Below are 21,810 nucleotides of genomic sequence, written 5' to 3' on the forward strand. Positions count from 1 at the left end.
AACCACAAGGTAAACGGAGTGCTCCCTTATCCAATAAAATATCAGAAAGGCATAAAGGCACAAAGGAGGCCTGAGTTCCACTCGAAAATAAAAGAGTCGTTGAGCAAGAGCAGCCTTGGAAACTTCAACTTGCAAAACTGCTGACATTGCGAGTTCTCGACGGAGGCAAACAGATTCAACCAAGGCTCTCCCCACTGCTGAAAGAGACCTTGCACCACCTCTGGATGGAGACGTCACTCGTGATCCGCTACACACCGATGGCTGAGTTCGTCCGCCCTGTCGCTCAGGAAACCACCCCTCTCAGATGGCCCCCCCATTCCAGGAGTGACGCATCTGTCACTACTGTGAGATCTGGTTGGGAAAGGAAGAGGGGTCTACCAGTGACCCGTTCGTGCTTTGTCAGCCACTACTACAGGTCTTGTACAGTTTCCTCTGAGATCTGGACCAGGTAGGTGAGTTTTCCCCGAATGTGCCATCTGACATGATCCACAAGCACGGTTCAGTAGGCCATGAGGCCCAGCAACCTCAAAGACAGTCTCACTGAAATCCGGGCGAGAGTTTGCAACATCAATATCATAGCCTGAATATCCTAGACTCGCCATTCATGAGCATAGTCCCGAAATTGCACCTTATCCAGAATGGCTCCAATGAAAGGGAGTGTCTGATAAGGAGTCAGGTGTGACTTGGGCATGTTGATACTGAACTCCAGCGAGTGCAAGAGGTTCATCGTAGTCTGGAGGTGGGAGATGACTGCCTCGGACGAGCCTGCATTCAAAAGCCAGTAGTCGAGATAGGGAAAGGCTGGGACCCCTGATCTTTATAGATGAGCTGTGACCACCGCCATCAACTTGGTGAGCATCCAAGGGGCACTGGTGAGGCTGAAAGGGAGCATGGTGAACTGAAAGGGCTTACGGCCCACCATATGCAGGACGGGAATATGGAAATAAAATTCCTGCAAGTCCAGTGCTACCATCCTGTCTCCCAGGTCCAGGGAAGACAGAACATGAGCAAGAATGAGCATCTTCAGTTTAGGTGTCTGACGTCGAGGATAGCGAAATGGCCTCCGTCCTTTTTGGGGACCAGAAAGCAGAGGGGATAGCACCTATTCCTCTCAATGGCTCACTTGGCCATGACTTCATCTTGAAGCAAAGCAAGGTGATCCTCCATCAGCCGATCGTATGTAGGGGGCATGGAGAGAGAGAGAGAGGTAGTTTTGAAGGGGAGGGAGTAGCCCCTTTGGACTATCTGTAGAAACGCCTCTCCGAGGTGATGTCCTGCCAGTGGTGGTGGCGTATCCTGCCACCAACCGGACGCCCATGGTCTGGGAGGGTCGGACTAGGAGGGCTTGGAGGTTAAGGAGGAAAGGGGGTTTGTGGCCTGACCGGACTTCTGACTGCCTGAACAACGGGGTCAGGGCGAGCCGCGCAGAGGCTGCAGAACTTGCCCAGTCCTCTGGTTAGGATAGGGATGGCGTGGCTGGACGCCCCTTGCGTAGCCGCACAAGGCGGACGCAGGCCATGATGACACAATGAGGCCCAGGGACTTGGCTGTAGCCCACGACTCCTTGAAGCGCTCTAGCGCCACGTCCACCCTACCTCCGAAGAGATGAGAGCTTTCAAAGGGCATGTCTATTTGATTGGCTTGGACATCCCCAGAAAAACCAGACATTTTAAACCAGGTGTGGCGCTAAACAGGCACAGTCGGTGAAATTGCTCTGTCCAGCAAGTTTGTTGTGTCAAGGCCACAGCGGATAGTAAACATTGCTGCATCTCTCTCGTCTACAACAGCTTGGGAGAGGACAGCCCAGGCCTCCTCCAGGACTTATGGCAGCAATTGAGCAACCCTTTCCGACAGAGAATAGGTGTTACGGCCCAAGAGGCATGCAATATTTACTGACCACAATTCTAGGTTGGTGGAAGAAACTAATTTCTTTCCAAAGCTGTCCAGCCACTTGGATTGTTTATCCGGAGGTGTGGAAAGGAAAGCGCCTTGAGAAGGTGAAGCCTGGACCACCAAGTTTTGGGGGCTGGGGTGGGCAGTGAGGAAAACTGGGTCACCCAGTGCAGGGCGATGGTGGCGGGCAATCGTTCTATTCACAGGAGCCCCTGTGTTGGGTTTGGAAAACTTGCCCAGAAGAACGTCCATTTAGTCCTCGTTAAAAGGCAGCAAGGGTTCCAATGAGGTGACACCAGGCTGCAAGGCCTCCGGCAAGACATTTGTCTTGACCGTCACTGTAGGAAGCTGCAGCTCCAGGACCTATGCAGCCCTGCGCACCACCATAGCAAACAAAGCCCCCTCCGCAGTGGCCAGGTTAAGGGTAGACCGCATGCCAGAATCTGGGGAGGTGTTCAGGCCACTGGCATCACCCAGTTCCTCATACCAGTTCATGTCCTGGGGCTGTGGGATTTCTAAGGGATCCTGCCCCCCCTCCCAATCCTCTTCATCCAGCCCTAAACCTTCAGAAAGGGGCTGGTTAGACGGTATAAAGACGTATGGCTCTGTAGGCGCCAGCCTCAGTGGACCCTACACTGGCTCCGTATAGTATGGAAAGAGGATGGGGAGTTGACCCAGGTGCCTGCTCGGCAGAATGAGCCCTTGAGCGCCGAGGCTCCTCCATCTTGCCGTGTGGCAGACGGGGCGAAGTCGAAGCACGCTTAGACTTCTAGTGCTTCTTGCCTGATGACATCAACGAAGAGGACTTCGGGCCCCCGGAGCGATGCTCAGACCTTCCTCTCGACCGAGACCAGTGTTGCGTGCTTATCTAGGTTCCTGATCGATACTGTGACCTTATGCCCCTATTCGGCTATAAATCCATTTATTCCCTATATTGGCATAACCGTTCAAGTGCGATTTTCTGAAAAGTCATCTCTGGCCTCACACGAACAGAGCCACATTCCAGCATGACTCTCTGCTACTTCCTTTGCGACCAATTAGTGCAATGACAGAGCAGCAGTCACTATCTGATATTCCTAGATAACACTCCGAGTTCTTCAACAAGATAAAAACTTAGCAAACCTGGAAATCCCCGCTTGCTATGTTTTGATTAGTAATGGAACTCTAATGAGCAACTGATAACTGTCACTTCCTAGTGACATCTTTAATTGACGTCTTATGTCCAGCAAACTTGCGTCAAACCCGGCACCTGTCAGGTATAAATATTACCAACGTTGCCTTAAGCAGTGTGAGTTCGTTGCCTGTTGCTGATGCCAGCTGCCTGCATGACCCTGTGTTGGTAAAAACTAGCACTCTGTCGCTGCAGCCTGCTATCCTGTGGTGGTGAAGCTGCTGATTACCATTATCACCGCTACAGCGCGAACTATGGTGCAGTACGCTTAAGGAGCTGAACAGCCGTCCTCTGCGAAGACATCCAGCCGATTCCAGCTGCCCGCGGACGCTGTCACCCCTCCTTCCTCGACGCGCTGAGAGAAGCCGCTGCCTTTCTCGTGCAGAGAAATCCAGTCCCGGCGCTTCCGGTTTACCCTCGCGGGTGACTGGGATATCGAGAGAGACCCCTGAAGGAGATACCAATCCTCCATCATTCTATTCAGAGGTATGGTGTTGACTAAACCCTTAGACGAGAATTCTTGAAACAAACCTTGGCAAAACCAACTTAACTTAAAGCTACTTACTTGCTCCCCTTCTCACGTGTTAGGCTTAGGTCAGGCACACTGGGGTAGGCTTAGTTAGAAGCACCAGTTGAGTATGTTAGCCTAATGTATATATGACTGTATATATGTTTTATTACTTTTAAATCATTGTATGGCTAAGAAACCATATCAATGCTTTTACAGTTCTATTTCGCAATACTTATCTTACTGTACGTACTTTTTATAATAACAATTATTGCAATTGTGGCAATACATTTCTCTTGTACGAGAAGAAAGACTTCAATAAATGTTAACCCTTTATTGATACACGCCCGTCTCTCTATTCTCTACATACTGTGAAAGTAAACTGCACTAGACTGACTGAGTGAAATCTATGTCTATTGTTTCACACGACCCTAGAGATCGACTCTTGATCTGAGGAGCAAAGTTGTCATGTTGCACGGTTGTTGGAAAACTGAATCCCTTCTTGTCTGTGCCAAGGAAGCTGATCACTTCCTATGCAGAGAAGAAAGTTTCCAGTGACCTCTGAGCTAGTTGGTAACACAACCCAATTAAGTTTAGCATAGTCAGTGGAGGCCAGGAATATAAGCCGTTCCACGTCGATACTACTGTTTATGTTATTCCAATGCGCAGGGCCTAGTGGGAAACTAGGAACTACACTACATGGCGCCCAACCGTTTGGTAAGGCGATAAACTAACGCAAGACTTGTAGAGTAACTCAGTCGTGCATATTTCACACCCCTTTCTCCCGTAAATACTCCAATAGACGTCTGGAGTGGGTGAAAGGTTAAAATCCGCCCGACCTTAGTAGGAAGAGATTCCTATGTAAAGCTCTGGTTTATTCAACGTTGAAGGATACAGTGTTCCAAAATATTGTGCACCTAATCTTTGTCTCCTTGGAGACCTACTCTGCAAAAACTGCATTTATACAATGTCAGTAGAAAACAACGGCACCACTGGGGCCGCAGCAGATGCGACTCAGCAAGGTCCCGAATACACAGACCCGGGTGCTATTATCATCCCGGTCCAGTTAAGAAGATCTATAACTTTAAAACTTATAGAAAACGGACTGACACCTCAAGGTGGTACAGTAATTTTCGTGATAGAGGCTCACGAGTATCGGCAGACAGAGGTATTCTATTCATGGATAAACTTTCCAGCGGTAAACAGTGGTAACACAAGAGTTTCACTATTACAAAATAGAGAAACCTCCGGAAGAGTACGCTCCTTTCGAGGAGATTGAAATTCCACTTAAATTTCAAGAGCACCTGCTCTGGTTTAATGGCGCCCTAAAACACAATGATCACATAACTAGGCTCGGTCCACTAGGTAGACCAGGAGCTACGTGGCCGGTTCTAGCCAGCTACACACCACATTCTGACATTGCAAAAATGTCTAAGGAAGAGCTGTTAGCACAGCTCAAAACACTAATTAAAATACATAGGCAATTAGTCCAATATGTAATGCGGACTGCAACAGTCCAGCCAGCTGTTAATTCACACCAGCTGACCCCTCATCAGGGGAACACAAATAAAATTACACCACAGAACATACAGTCATGTCTTGGTAAAACACCCGTAAAACGGGAACAAATTCCTTTCTGGTTAGCACAGAAAATCACTCAAATAGAGGCAGTATTTCCTGATACTACCCCTATTGAGAAACACAGAATCTTGACCATCTGCCTTCCTATGGGAATCGCACCACACGTGGAGGACTGTGACACTTGGGGTACAGTCTTTGCTTCCATTTACACAAAAACACACGGTGTTCCGTCTATGGCGGTAATACCAGAAGTGCTAAAACAGATTCAAAATGAATTCGGTCCAGAGCCCGCTTTAAATCTAGGTATGAAATTACTGAAAGATTTCAAGCAGGTCACGGCTATATTATTAGCCAACATAAAGGGAGAAGCAGCATCTGTGGTGATTCGCCAGAAGTTGAGGGAAACAGATATAAAAGATCCTGTTGAGCTTGCAAAAATCATAGAAAAGTGCTATGAAGAATTAGGTAGAGACAGCTTGGGTGGGAAACCAGTTAAGCCCCAACTGCTCGAAAATCCTGAAAAATTATTTATTAAAAATAATTTAAACACTCCTAAAAAGACCTGGGATGGAAATAAACAATCCACTCCCAAGGAAAAAGTTTTCCAGTCCAGAGGAAGGTCTCCTCGACGGAGGGAAAGAACTCAGACTCGAGAACGCCAGTCTCCCCAACGGGAGCCCTCTGAGAAAAGATATAACCTTAGAAATAGGGATAATCTGAAAAAACCTGATAGATATCAAAGTATTGATACACGTCCCTCTCGATCTCTTCCACAGAATTTGGAAAGAAGAGGACGGTCAGACCCAGGAGAGCACACCAAGTCCAAAGACAAGGAACCTGCTCAGAGTAATAAATCTCAATTTCAGAAAAAGAAGGTAGCCAGTATTAGAGTAATCAACCATGCCGAGAATACTGAGGACACAGTTGAAAAACGGGGAGTGGGCATTGACAATGTTGGACAGTGCAGCAGAAATCAGTATAGCGCGCAAGATCTTGATGAGTCATCTGGAGACAGTGGACACGAATGAATACATTCAGGTTGAAACTGCCGACGCCAGACTTAGCGAGCCCCATAAAATATACGAAATAACATTGCGTATAGAGGGTGATAAGACTAGGAAAATTAAGGGTCTATTTTGGGATAAACTCTCAAAAGGCTATGATATTCTGTTAGCCGAAAAAGATTGGCCCCCAGAGTTTGTCAGGGAGTGCCCTCGTGGCGAAGAAGTGATTATGCCTGCCTTCTCGAATCACATACCGATTCACAAAAAATACACATATGCAAGGAAATGGGCAGTAGCCCAGGCACCTGCATTATATAAAAATCATGTAGGATGGGATGAGGATTCACCGCCTCACAAAATCCAACTAAAAAGTGAACCAACTGCCCAACGGCAGTATCCCATAAAGCAAGAAGCTAAAAAACAAGTCAGGGAGATCTTAGATCAACTTGAGTACCAGGGGGTGATTGAAACATGCACCTCTCAAATGAACAATCCTTTATTTCCTGTCTCCAAGCCAGACAATTCATATCGTCTAGTTTTGGACTACAGACATCTTAATACATGTTGCAAAACTTTTGCAGTACAAAACTCGCATAGTGCAGCCCTAATGAATAACATAGTTAGGAAAAAATACAAAACGACATTAGACATTTCTAATGGTTTCTTTTGTCAAAACATTGCACCAGAAAGCAGATACTTGACCGCTTTCTCCGCATTTGGGTCGCAGAAAAAATTCTGTCGACTCCCACAGGGGTTCAAGAACAGCCCAGGACTATTCTCAGCTAGGGTAACAGAGTTACTACAAATCTATGATGATGAAGCATTGTCTTACGTAGATGATATTTATCTCACAGACGGCGACTTGGATACTCAATTGAAAAGAGTGAACACCATTATACTTGGGTTCGCAGCAGAGGGTTACAAATTCAACTTTAAAAAGTCCCGAATTGCCCATCTGACAGTACTATTTTTAGGGTACGAATTATCAAGTGAAGGGAAAAGCCTAGCGGACAACTTCTTAGAGAAGTGCGCTGTACTCCAAGCTCCAAAAACGCTGAAGAATTTACAATCAATGCTAGGTTTTCTGAATTTCGGAAGAACTTACATCCTAAATTACGCAGAGAGGGTTAAGCCTCTCTACGAACTAATAAAACCTGATTTAAAACAAATCAATTGGACTCAAAAACACACAGAAATTTTGAGATCACTGCAAACAGACATGTTAGCAAAAACAAAATTAGATACGCGTGACAACACGATCGATCTTGTAATCCGAGTCATCCCAGGAAGATGCGGATTCACGTACCTAACCTCTAATGAGGGAGAAAAGGTACCAATTTCAATTAAATCTCACTTGTACACACAAGCAGAAAAAGCATTCAGTCGCACAGAAAGAACTGTGAACGCAGTGAAAATCGCATTAGCAAATGAATGAGAACTAGCACACGGCAAACGGATTAATATCCTTACAGCGGAATCCGCCTTCGAGGCGCTATTCAGCCCAGTAAACCTGCCTACAGTGTCACTGGATCCGAAATGGATACAGTGCATAGATTCTCTAGGAGCGGAAGACGTGAAATACTATTTCGCCCCGCAATTTGAAGAACTGAATGATTTAGAGTATGAAGAAGAATATCCTCTGCCAATCGAAATTCTGCCTCTCCCCCAATACGCCTGTATAATCTATACAGATAGCTTTGTACAGCATTTCAACGTAGAGAGAAAATCCTACAATGCAGCGTGTGCGATCATTAAAGGTCGTTGGCTGTGCGGTAAATTCAGACCGAAAGTAACAAAAACTGAATCTGTAAGAAACTGTTCGGTTCAGAGAACTGAAATCAGATCTTTAAAGATGGCGCTCGAAAATGCAGAACGTGAATTCCCGACACTTATAGTATGCGATTCTCATTTTTGCGTCAACTCTTACAACAATAAACTGCAGAGTTGGATCGAAAACGACTACAAAGATGACACAGGTGCCACAATAAAGCATAAATTGCTCTGGAACGAGGTAGCTCTTTTACACAAAGAACTACAAAAGACTCACGTGATTCACGCACAGAGTCTTCAACGTGATGGCGTTCACGTTGCAGGGAATTCATTGGCTAATACAGCCAAAGCGGAAGCAACTAAACCGGCTTCCGTAGCCACAAAAAAGCGTACAGATAAGTACATAGACGGGGAAACCATGCTGGCAGTAAGAACAACCGTAAAAGGCGACTGTGCAGCACTACCCGTAAACTATCCACTCAATTATGCATACATAATCGATGCAAACTCCGTTCCTTTTGCTCGAATCCCTGGAGTGGGGGACAGAGTAATTCCAAACATGAACAGGAGAATATTTTTAATAGCAGACGCACACATGGGTTTGGGTCTAAGGCACAGAGAGATCAAGGAATCACTGACTGAATTACAATCAGTATTCTGGTGGCCGGGAATGAGTGTAGAACACCAAATATATGCAAACAACTGTGAAAACTGTAATAGGGATCGCAGTAAGGAACCTTGCTACCGGCTACCAGTCAGAAAGAGCGTAACGCTGCTTACACCCCATCCTGCGTCCTATTAACAGTTAAGACGAAAAGCACTTAAAAAATGAGGTCCCCAGCGCTCGGCTGACGCTAGAACGGTTATAAAAGATTTGCGAGTCTTTATCGGCACATACGCAATTACCACGTTCCATTCTGACCAGGGTCCTGCTTTCAGCTCTCGAGCCTATAAGGAGGCCATGGCCAGCATGGGAATTGGGTTGCGGTATTCTTGTCCGTCGCACCCCGAAGGGAATAGTGTGGTAGAAAGAAAAAACCGGGACATAAAGCAATCTATAACAGCGAAGGTATTAGGTTCAGGCGCTGGGTGGGTCAAACATTTAATAAGTGTCCAGACTAGTCTTAACAACATGCCAAGAAATTCTCTAAAAGGTTTCAGCCCATACGAACTATTGTTCGGAATTAGAATGAACGTTCAGGACCTCGATAGTCAGATGTCAGTGGTACAAGAAGAAACAAAGCACTTTGATGTAAAAGACCGTTTGGCTGTTTTACAGGAACTGAATGAAACAAGAAAATCATTAAGCAACATAAAGTTAAAGCAACAGCCAAGTACCACTGACGAGGCACCACCCGCAACAGCCCCAGCAAGGCCTGTCTGGATTCCAAAGATTGGGGATCTAGTCAGGGAAAAGATCGCGGTGAAGAAGGAATTTGGGCCTTCTTACAGAAAAGCAGTACCTGTCTTAGCAGTCAACGGAACAAGATCAGTTGTGCTACCGCCCCTTGCTGGTAAAAAGGAGAACAGAGTCGTGTCCATCGATCTAGTAAAACCACAAGCATGTGGCCTATAATCAACAGTAGGCCCAGTGGACTCCCAAGGAACAACAGAATACCCAAACTTGCAACAATCCAAGAGGTTCAAACTGAAAGACTCATCACATTCGATCAGCCTGCAGTGCACAATGAAGGACTATGCAATAATGCCATGGAACTCGTGCCTCTTGAAACACAGATTGAAACGGTTCGTCAAGAAACAACACCAGTCTACACTAATGTGGCATCAGAAAGTGCTACCGAGAGACAGATTGAAAGAACAATCCCATCAATTGACAGAACTGCCCCTGGTTATTTCATCAACTTCGACAACTTCTCTGAAGATTTAAATGACCCCGAAGTGATGCCAGAAACAAAAAAGTATTCTAAAGAAAATACAACAGGACTCCTTCAACAAATCAAAGAATTATATCTGGATTCACCGTTGATTGAGCATTGGATTATCTCAGGGGTATTCATACTTCTACTATGCCTAATTTTAGTTTTAATTTTAGGGAAGTTCATTACAATTGAATGGACACAGCAAGTCAGAACATCAACCTAGTCCTGAAACCACACAGATCATCCCACGTGAAGAAAAGAGAACTGTCAACAGTAAATGTCACAGCAATTCCAATACCTGGTGGGGTAGTATGGGAGAAAACAGACTATGAGATCTATGGTCCGGTCGAAATCCTGAAGTATCCTCATCAACTAAAGGTTTCCTTAAGTGACTTTATGACACCAAGTACATTCTCTGATGATTGGGACTTTAACAGTATTAATGACATGATGTCTGATTTAGTAATGTCAGCTAGATTCACAGATCATGATTATTTACAAGGTTCATCTAGTTATGAGCAGTTATTCTGTTATACCCACTATGGGGATCATTACTTGCATAAATCTGCACAGCCTAGAAATGTTTTTATGTATAATCAATGGGAACATTGTGCTACACCACCTAAAAGCAGTTCTAAAGCATTTTTTGAGAAATTCAAATACTTCTCAGGGTTTAACACCAGTGATGCAGAAACGTTTTATTACAAACTGTTAGATAAAACAGGAATGAAAACAATGCTGACAAATTCTAAATTGATATATTCAGAAACATTTTATGACAAAATGATGACATTTGGTTTTGATTATTGGAAAAATAATATTGAAACGAAAACAATTTGGGGTACAAAAGATTGGCAGGTGCAAGGCATAGAAGCACTATTTAGAACCTGCATGATACCAGAACAAATGTTATTTTTAAATGACACTGTACACCAAACATCTTGTCTTGGCCTAGCTAAGATCAAAGACCTTAAAACACCGTCTATTCCAAAGCCAATACCTGAGAATACAACCACAGATATTGAGTTAGACGTGTCACACATTTTACATTTCAACAGAACACATCCTGATTGGAAAAAGTGGTTAATCTGGCCTACAGACACAAATAGCTGTCAAGATAGATTCCTGAATAAAACACAGGGTTTAAAAATGACCAGATTAGACCCTAGATACTCCCAGAGACAACATCCAGGGATTATAACAACATACAGTGTAGGGAAACTCTGCCTAGAATGGCTAACTTCGTCCACACTGGCTGAAATTAAGCAACACTTGTCTTTGCTAAAAGATGGTGCTGATTTGCGCGATTTCATTCTTGGACCACGCAAACAGCGTCAAAAGCGTTTCATAGCGACCAGTATCTATGCTGCTTACAACGAGGCTTGGAAAGTAAAGCAAATTGAAACTGCTGAAAAAATACGAGAAATTGATCGTATTAATTTGGAGAAATCACTTTCTGTGGTAGACAATGGGTTAACGACTCTGTCTTCCAGAATATATTCTTTGGACAATATTGTATCCTCTGCCTTTGATGTGATAGACAGAGATTTGCTAATGTTACAACATGGCCAGTCTCAATTGCGCTCTATTATAGAATTAGGCTGGACGCTGCAAAATCTTCGTTCAGGCTATGTGCCTTGGCGTTTAATCAACACGTCATTATTTTCCAGTTTTAACCTTACTGATAAACAGATCAGTTTGGCACAGAAAGGAGCAGACTATACAATCCTGAGCATCGAAAAACTCGAGAGATTACCATTGACAATGTCAGAGAGTCCTGTCATTGAATGGATAATACACGGAATTATCACAATTCCGATTACAACTTTCCGATTTAAAAAGTGCCTTGAGTACATACCTGCTGGCCAATATGAACAATTGGATAAGGGATATGTAAAATCCGAATGGAAATTACCATACACTCATTCTTGCTATAGTGACAGTGACAAAAATGTATTTCTTAGTGGTGACAACTGTAAACACTCACTAAGCGGTATACTTTTGTGTCAGGGTATTAATTTACACGGAGCATGTGATGGAAATTCAAACAACCTTTCATGCCACCAGCTAGTCACACCTGCAACTCAGATAGAGCCCTTCTTTATGCAACTCGCGAACGGGAGTTACATTCTTAGAACGGATCACAGGTGTTGTGGCCTCGCGCCCGGGAAAAGTTATCTAGTACAAGTAACGTCCATGGTCAAATGTTGTATGCAAGCATTGTTCCCGAGCGGGCCTCCAGACATAGTGACTCCCCTCTGGCCTCGTCTGAATCTCTATTCTATACGAATTGATACATTAAGCAAAATGAAATCTGTACTTTTACAGACAACAGTGCCTATAACGTCATCTAAAGAGACGTATGATCTTCTAGTCGCAAGGACGGCTACTGAAGTCCATGACCTTTTATCAACAAATTGCCCCGTGCATTTCATAGAAATGTTCAGCCAACTCCTTAACATGTCTAGTGCAACAAGCATCCCAGGCATATTTAAGACAGTCTTTACGGGACTGCTAACACCCTTCCAGGCAATTTTGGGAATCTTTCCTAATTTTGTGCACTCCATTTTTGGTGGCATACCACTATTTTTGGGACTCGTTGCAGGGATTCTATTTTTGACCCTCCTGCTACGTTATGGCAAGCCTCGGCTCAGACATAGCTCCCATGGGAATGGAAGAGACAATCCTAGCAATGCGCTACAGGGACAGGATAACTAACGTCCTCGGATTGGCTAGGCTGAGAGATCTAAACATGACCTGGTTCCTTTCATTCAGACCGATATGGCAAAATTGCATTTTACCTGTGCTACGGTGTATGCTTTGCAGCGATGAATGCGTGTTGGACATCTGTCTTTCACTTCCATCAGCAGTACCAATGGACGTCGATACTTTGCTCAGTCCAATAACGGGTCACGCATTGTGTTGTCCCCAGCGGCTACCAATCCTGATGACGGCATTCGTGGAGACTCCTGTACTACGGCCAAGTGGTATCAGTGGAGCGAGTGACAAAAGCAACATCATCCAGGTACAACGTTCTGTGAGCATTGCTGGTCCTGCCTTCGATGACAGCAATCATTCTCACACCTGCCAAGTTACAGCGCTATCTAATTTGGTTGAACTATCACCTGAATTTGTAGACCAATTCTTTGAGAGCCTGTCTGATACGATGTTCACGATGTTCTCACCCATGGAGAAACAATAACTTTTGAAAAGCTTTCTGACACACAGCGTTCCCATGAACTCTGAATTCGGCCTTCAGTTTTGATCAACAAAAACTGCCAAGTGCTTTGGAAATCTATTTTTCTTTGAATTGGACAATTTTTTTTTTAAATGTTGACCCTCTCTTTTTTGGCACGAACAATTCTTTGCTTAACGTAAAAACTATTCTTAGAGAACAGAAGCTTCACACTTCTATTTCTAAACACATCTAGAGACATAACAATATTACACCAGCCTCTAGCACACATGTTATTACAATGCATTTTTATGTGATGATTTATCTCGCCTTTCTTCTGTCAGAGATACTTCATGTGTAATTCCTTTTGCATAATCGTTCATTGATTTCATATGCAATAATTTTTTGAATGATTACTATGCTTTAAAAAACGTACAGTACCTAAATTCCATGTATTACAAGTACGCCTATTTCGAATGCATTTATGTATTTTGGGGTGGGCAATGTTACACATGCATCTTATTGCTTAGTTTTAGTAATTTTGATGGACATGAAAACGTGGAGTGGGTGTTGCGTGCTTATCTAGGTTCCTGATCGATACTGTGACCTTATGCCCCTATTCGGCTATAAATCCATTTATTCCCTATATTGGCATAACCGTTCAAGTGCGATTTTCTGAAAAGTCATCTCTGGCCTCACACGAACAGAGCCACATTCCAGCATGACTCTCTGCTACTTCCTTTGCGACCAATTAGTGCAATGACAGAGCAGCAGTCACTATCTGATATTCCTAGATAACACTCCGAGTTCTTCAACAAGATAAAAACTTAGCAAACCTGGAAATCCCCGCTTGCTATGTTTTGATTAGTAATGGAACTCTAATGAGCAACTGATAACTGTCACTTCCTAGTGACATCTTTAATTGACGTCTTATGTCCAGCAAACTTGCGTCAAACCCGGCACCTGTCAGGTATAAATATTACCAACGTTGCCTTAAGCAGTGTGAGTTCGTTGCCTGTTGCTGATGCCAGCTGCCTGCATGACCCTGTGTTGGTAAAAACTAGCACTCTGTCGCTGCAGCCTGCTATCCTGTGGTGGTGAAGCTGCTGATTACCATTATCGCCGCTACAGCGCGAACTATGGTGCAGTACGCTTAAGGAGCTGAACAGCCGTCCTCTGCGAAGACATCCAGCCGATTCCAGCTGCCCGCGGACGCTGTCACCCCTCCTTCCTCGACGCGCTGAGAGAAGCCGCTGCCTTTCTAGTGCAGAGAAATCCAGTCCCGGCGCTTCCGGTTTACCCTCGCGGGTGACTGGGATATCGAGAGAGACCCCTGAAGGAGATACCAATCCTCCATCATTCTATTCAGAGGTATGGTGTTGACTAAACCCTTAGACGAGAATTCTTGAAACAAACCTTGGCAAAACCAACTTAACTTAAAGCTACTTACTTGCTCCCCTTCTCACGTGTTAGGCTTAGGTCAGGCACACTGGGGTAGGCTTAGTTAGAAGCACCAGTTGAGTATGTTAGCCTAATGTATATATGACTGTATATATGTTTTATTACTTTTAAATCATTGTATGGCTAAGAAACCATATCAATGCTTTTACAGTTCTATTTCGCAATACTTATCTTACTGTACGTACTTTTTATAATAACAATTATTGCAATTGTGGCAATACATTTCTCTTGTACGAGAAGAAAGACTGTTCAATAAATGTTAACCCTTTATTGATACACGCCCGTCTCTCTATTCTCTACATACTGTGAAAGTAAACTGCACTAGACTGACTGAGTGAAATCTATGTCTATTGTTTCACACGACCCTAGAGATCGACTCTTGATCTGAGGAGCAAAGTTGTCATGTTGCACGGTTGTTGGAAAACTGAATCCCTTCTTGTCTGTGCCAAGGAAGCTGATCACTTCCTATGCAGAGAAGAAAGTTTCCAGTGACCTCTGAGCTAGTTGGTAACACAACCCAATTAAGTTTAGCATAGTCAGTGGAGGCCAGGAATATAAGCCGTTCCACGTCGATACTACTGTTTATGTTATTCCAATGCGCAGGGCCTAGTGGGAAACTAGGAACTACACTACACCAGAAGTGATAAGCAGATCAACGAGCACCCTCCCCGGTGCGTGCTGGGCCTCGAGAAGCTTCAGGGACTAATCCCTCAAAGCCTTCGGCGCCAAGGCGTGGCAATTGGAGCACAACATTGTGTTGTGGTTGCGCTCCAGGCACCAGAGACACACGAGGTTACGGACATGGCGCGGTGACAAGCACTGCACGTCTTGAACCCCAAAGTCTCCTGCTGGACATCCTAATACACCAAAAGGAGTTGACAAAAGGTAAAAAAACTCTGTCAAAAAGTGACAGGGGGTAGCTTCCTTCAACAGATCAGCGCTGGCTGGTACGGAAAGAAAAGAACTGACATCAGTGCACCAGAATGGCAGTTATATTGACGACACGGACATCACAATGATGAGGAACACGACGGCTACGATGCCAAGCACAGACGATTGACGCCACCTACCGGCACGCAGAGGTACTGTTATCAAAAATCTTCCGGATCAAGCCTGACGCCTGGAAGTTCAGAGGTAAGGTATCTGCAGCTAGATATCTCAATCAGATGTGTTTATGGGCTATTTTATAAGTTGTTGTCATTCCATCATTGTTGCATGTTTATAAATTAAGCAGTTTTATGTATTTTGTATACATGTTTGAATTGTATTTTTTGCCCTATACAAACATCATATTTTGGAATATATACATTGAGTGCTTTCTGGACTTTACATTTTTTACTGGACACCTTTCCATTTGCTATCATGCCTAAAATCTGGTGGAAAGTGGTATCGAACAACGGCAGGTACCATATGAGCAGTTCACGGGAATACATTCCCATTTTGCACTTTGTTTGAGGTGCGATCTCTTCAGTCCGCAGTTGTTCCAATTGTTCGTTTTAGGTAGGGCTGGCTTCTTGCTTAGTATTTCTTGGTTATCACCCTAATTGCTGCCGGTCTGTCATCACTAGTAAAAGGAAAATGTGCCTACCTATTTTTTTTGTTACAAAAAAGGACAAGCTATCCACACAGTTCCACACCACACAATTAAACTCCACATATTTCCAATCCAAATCATATAATTCAACAACAAATCACATAATTCAACTCAACAACACAATTACACAACACACCACATACATCCAGTCCTACCACAGAATTCCACATATCGCCAGAAAATTCAACAGCACACCACATACTAAAACTCCACTACATACCACTCCACAACACACAATACCATTCCACATAATTCCACTCCATAACACACAATCTCACAGCGCATAATTCAAGTACAATCAATAACACATAATTACTAGCCACATAATTCAACTGCACACCATGCCACATAATTCCACTACACAAATTCACTCCATGCAATTCCAATCCAACCCACTGCATTCCACTATACACCACATACATACACTCCATAACACATGGGTTAACGACATCGGGTCATATGTCGGTAGCTTAATACCGGTCGGTAACGGCCAAAACTCAGTAAATTTCCCGTTACAGACCGGTATTTAGCTTTTTCTAATGTAGGTGGCTGGATTTAAGGATTCGGTAATTTACGGAATCCTTAAATCCTATGTAGGGAGCACTCAAGTGAGTGCATTTTTGATTTAATGGATTTAAGGATTCGTTATTTACCACCAACTACAAGTTGGTGGTAAATATCGAATACCTTTAAAAAGCAATTTTGTGCTTTTTTAAATGTGGCATGTGGCAGACATACATGCCCTTAGGGCATATATGTGCGCCACATGTGCACTCATGCACTGATTCAGGGGTGCAACAGGGTGTCAATGTGACACCCTTGAAAATGATCCCCCTATTACCGATTCGGTGTTTACCGAATCAGTAATAGAGAATGGCTTCCCATTCATTCCTATGGGCATCCAGGCCCATAGGAATGAATGGGAATGGGAATGGGAATGGGAATTACCGAATCGGTAATAATGAATATTACCGATTCGGTTAAATTTACCGAATTTTTATCTACATTCAATTTACCGATTCCTAAATACCGAATCGGTAAAATACTGTATTTAGGAATCGGTAAAATTAAATTACCTACATATGGCCCATTGTCATTTACAACGCCATTGGCTCTAAGTCAAGCAAATGAGAGACCTATTGCATTTCCAGTGCTTGTTTTATTTGCAACTATTTATTTTTTTGCAATTTTTAAAATTTTAGTAATTGCAAACGTTTTCTTAAATATACCAAATCTGAGATTCCAACCCAGGTCCACTATATTTTTTTCCATGAAAATCCTCACAAGTTTGGGTTTGTCAGGCTGGTGTTCTCACTTTTGGGAATGTGTCAAAATAAGTTAAAGCAAGGCACATACTTTTTCTGGTAGGAAATATTTTTTGGTATAGCTGGTCTTTCCACTGGCATAAATGGGTTTGTTTTTTGGCAAGAAGGGCTTACTAGCTGGCACAGTTTACCATACTCTCTGGCATAACAGATGGACATTTTATCATACTCTTGTGAACAAACAAATTTTGATTGTGTAGTCCATGTATAATCTATCAGCCTGATTCATCAAAGACCCGTTTTGCGAGTCTATAATAGCGATTCATAAGGAATCACTATTACAGACTCGCAAAACGGGATTCATACAGGAATCGCAAAAAGAATTGCGATTCCTACACATTCCTTATTTGCGATTAGCAAATTGCTAATCGCAAATAAGGAATAACTCCCCATTCATTCCTATGGGCCAAAAGGCCCATAGTAATGAATGGGGAGTATTCCTTATTTGCGATTAGCAATTAGCTAATCGCAAATAAGATAGCGATTTAAAGGGTGCCAGGGGTGTCCAAAGGACACCCTGTAGCACCCCTTAAATGCAAATTGAAACAGGTGTTGCGCACACACATGTCCAAAGGACATGTGTGTGTGCAACATGCAACTTAGAAAAATGCTTTTAAAAGCATTTTTCTAAGTTTTCGCTATTTACCACGAGGTTTGACCTCGCGGTAAATAGCGGGCCGAAATTGCGAATTCGCAATTTTTAAATGGATGATGAATTGCATTTAAGGAATCTCAAATAGAGATTCCTTAAATGTAATTCCCCGCAAAATAGCGAAATCGCTATTACCGATTTTTGCATTTGGGATGATGAATCCCAAATGCAAAAATAGCGCTCGCAGGGCCAGATTCTCAGAATCTGGCCCTTTGCGAGCAGATTTCGGCTTGATGAATCGGTCTTTACATCTCGGTCTCAATTCTGTTCTAAGTCCAACCAATGTGTCATTTGTAATCCCTTTCCATTTTTATCAATAATATGTTTTGGCAACTTTATTACGTTTTGGTGCAGGGAAAACATCAGCGCAAATACAGCAATGTTTATTAAAGAAGGAACTTCTAGGAGACGTACGTAGGTATAATGCATGCAATTTGCTTTATGACGTAACTATCTTAAAATATTTAAATATATATATTTAAAAAGTAAAACAGAAAAAGGTACCTTCATTATAACGACGGATAATGTCAGGAACATCAACACCGTAAGCTCGTAGATGACAAAGGTTGGAAATACGTGAAGTCCTAAAGAGAAATAAAAGTAACTATTTAGAAAAAAGAGCAAGGAGCGTCAGAGTGTAAACCTTGATGACTCGAAATGTTAGGAATTCCATGATTATATAATGCTGCCAATTATCATATGAAATGAACAAAAACCCAATATTGTACCCCCTGCCAAGATGGATCAGTTGTTTATTTTTACTGCACAGGTTTTTACATCAGAAATCATTACATCTCCTCAACATAGGAAGTTACTGCATCAGGAGTAGTTTTTAATCGCAATTTTAGAGGTAAGATTTAAACATTTCCTGTATTATGATTAAATTATATATATATTTATATATCCAAAGGTAGTTTTGTGCTCTGAACCCCTGCCCCTTGCAGCGGAGGGCCTGGACGGGGTAGCCACTCCCCAGGTATCCAAAATCGATTCCACACAATAAAGAAAGGAATGTCCAGGCCAGCTTTGCAGTTATCCAAGAGCTTTAATTCTTAGCTCCTACTCAACGCGTTTCGAGGTAAAACCTCTTGATCACGAGCGTGAGTGTGAGTGACTCCATTGCTTATGTACGGTCACATGACCTTCAAACAACATGGTAAACAGACTTGTGAGAAAGTCACTAAACATTTGTTGGTAATCATAGCAATGCAAAAATTATACGCAAATACAAAACAAATAGCACATATTATTCAAATGCTATGCAAAAAGAAAATAAATTCATTCATGAATGGAAAGGCAATACATTACGAGGACATTACATTATTTTATCATGTAAAGTCTCTGAAAGTGTGATCTCTGTTAATAACTTTGGTGCCGTTTGATGAATGTTCACAAAACTGACCGAAAAAAAAAAAAGACTATCCACCTCAACTCCTTCCTGGAAAGTTTGGAGGTGATTCGTCAAGCAGGGCCCGAGAAAAAAGAGGGTTCCCAAATGCTTGTCCCCCATACAACTTCCATGGGGAAAATGAGATAGTGATGCAGAAAAGGGGCTGAGCAATATTACACCAAACTGTACAGAAAGATATATCTTTACCCTGAAGGGGTGATTTTTAGGTTTCGGCTGCGCTCTGCACAGCTTTTCGGCGCAGGCGAAATCTATTGTTTACAATATGGGCTTCAGGAACGTCCCCCGGCTCCCATTGGCTAGCTCCATAAATGGAGGCTAGCCATTGGGAGCCGGATCTGTCCGTCAAGGCCGGACCAGATTCGGGGGCGTTCCAGCGATTTTTTCGCTCTCGCCTCTGCGATGTCGTCATCGCGGCCGTGGGCGGGGTTTATTTTTTTTTTGTAGTCCTTTGTTTTCTTCCCATTCCGCGGCCGACCGCCGCCGGAAGAAGTCCAGGTGAGTGTTTTTTTTGGTGCCGTTTGCCGTTCCCGCCCCCCTTCCACTGTTCGTGCCTTTTCCACCCCCTCCCGCTGTCCGTGCTTTCCCGCCCCCCCCTCCCGCTGTCCGTGCCTTTTTGCCCCCCTGTAGTCGTTCCCGCCTCCCCCCTGTCCGTGTTATCAGGATGATTTAAAACTAGTATCATGCACTGGTTGTGAGAGGAGAGCTGCGGCAGACCTGAGGTGAGAGAGCCTGGGCGCTACAAGAAGCAGAGAGCCAGGTGAGCCCAGCAGCAGGACCCCAGACCCTGCCATGGCGGCGCAGTCACAAACAAAGGCGTTTTTAAAGGAAGCATTTTGAGAAAAGTGTACTTTTAGTGGGTTTAAACATTTTGTAGCCAACTCGTTTAGTCTCCAAATCGCTTTCACATGCCGCACTGTAGTGTGTTATCTCTATAGCCAATAGATAGATAGACGTAGATAGCATCCTTTTACCTAAAACATGCTACTGTCTCTATCCATGTAAACTTAAGTTGAAAATCCAATCTCTGGCCAGTGGCCACCAAAGGCGCCGCGACGGCTAAATCAGAAGTTTTACCCGCTGCATTAATGCAGTGGCGAAGCTAGACCAAACTGACTAGCCACCATAATGTTCTCCCCTTGCACCGCTTTTATCTGGGGATTACCATGAACTCGAAAAAGTAAAGTCATTTGTGTTAAATGTCCCTGTCAGGAGGTGACCGGAAATAGAAGGTGACAGGGCAGCTGGGTGCAGTACAGGCTTGTGCTGGAGTGTTGCTGCCAGCATTGGCGTTAAAAGGCTCTTCTACGCAGCAGCGTCACTACAGCTCCCTTCTGTACGCAATGACGCAAAACATTACCCAATACGGGCCACTGTTGAAAGGCGCTCTGGCCACCTAGCTCCAGTGGCATTTGGCTTCTCCTGCTGTCCGTGTCTCCGTTCCTGCCCCCCTCCCGCTGTCCGTGTCTCCGGCCCCACTTATAAATGCTTGTTTTTTTTTTGCAGTACATTTCTTTGGGAAAGCGCATGTCTGTAGTTGCATTTGGGGAATGAATCTCTGAAACTGAGATCTGTTTTGAATTTGGGAAGTGCTTCTCTTAGAGACAGCAGCATAGTGTGGGCTGTGAGAGCTGTGTGGGCTGTGAGAGCTGTGTGGGCTTTGAGAGCTGTGTGGGCTGTGTGGACTGTGAGGGCTGTGAGGGCTGTGAGGGCTGTGAGAGCTGTGAGAGCTGCGAGGGCTGCGAGAGCTGTGAGGGCTGTGAGAGCTGTGAGAGCTGTGAGGGCTGTGAGGGCTGTGAGAGCTGTGTGGGATGTGAGAGCTGTGTGGGCTATGAGAGCTGTGTGGGCTGTGAGAGCTGTGTGGGCTGTGAGGGCTGTGAGAGCTGTGAGGGCTGTGAGTTGTGTGGGCTGGGAGTTGTGTGGGCTGTGAGTTGTGTGGGCTGTGAGTTGTGTGGGCTGTGAGTTGTGTGGGCTGTGAGTTGTGTGGGCTGTGAGCTGTGTGGGCTGTGAGCTGTGTGGGCTGTGGGCTGTGGGCTGTGAGCTGTGTGGGCTGTGAGCTGTGTGGGCTGTGTGGGCTGTGTGGGCTGTGAGAGCTGTGTGGGCTGTGTGGGCTGTGTGGGCTGTGAGGGCTGTGCGGGCTGTGAGAGCTGTGGGCTGTGAGGGCTGTGAGAGCTGTGTGGGCTGTGAGAGCTGTGTGGGCTGTGAGAGCTGTGTGGGCTGTGAGAGCTGTGTGGGCTGTGAGCTGTGTGGGCTGTGAGAGCTGTGTGGACTGTGAGGGCTGTGAGAGCTGTGTGGGCTGTAAGTTGTGTGGGCTGTGAGGGCTGTGTGGGCTGTAAGGGCTGTGTGGGCTGTGTGGGCTGTGTGGGCTGTGAGAGCAGTGTGGGCTGT

The 21,810-nt window shown here is 44.3% G+C and overlaps 1 protein-coding gene across 1 annotated transcript in view; it reads right to left on the reverse strand.

Moving 5' to 3' along the window:
• The window catches only part of SLC9D1 (solute carrier family 9 member D1), a 498,092-nt gene that overhangs the window by 80,595 nt on the left and 395,687 nt on the right, over positions 1 to 21,810 (reverse strand). Inside the window, exon 11 of the mRNA XM_086934696.1 lies at positions 18,519 to 18,598. Within this exon, the coding sequence (XP_086790822.1) occupies positions 18,519 to 18,598 (80 nt within the window). The remainder of the gene's footprint in view (positions 1 to 18,518; positions 18,599 to 21,810) is intronic.

The sequence above is a fragment of the Lissotriton vulgaris genome, chromosome 8, assembly GCF_964263255.1.
Source record: "Lissotriton vulgaris chromosome 8, aLisVul1.2, whole genome shotgun sequence".
NCBI classification, from domain to species: domain Eukaryota; kingdom Metazoa; phylum Chordata; class Amphibia; order Caudata; family Salamandridae; genus Lissotriton; species Lissotriton vulgaris.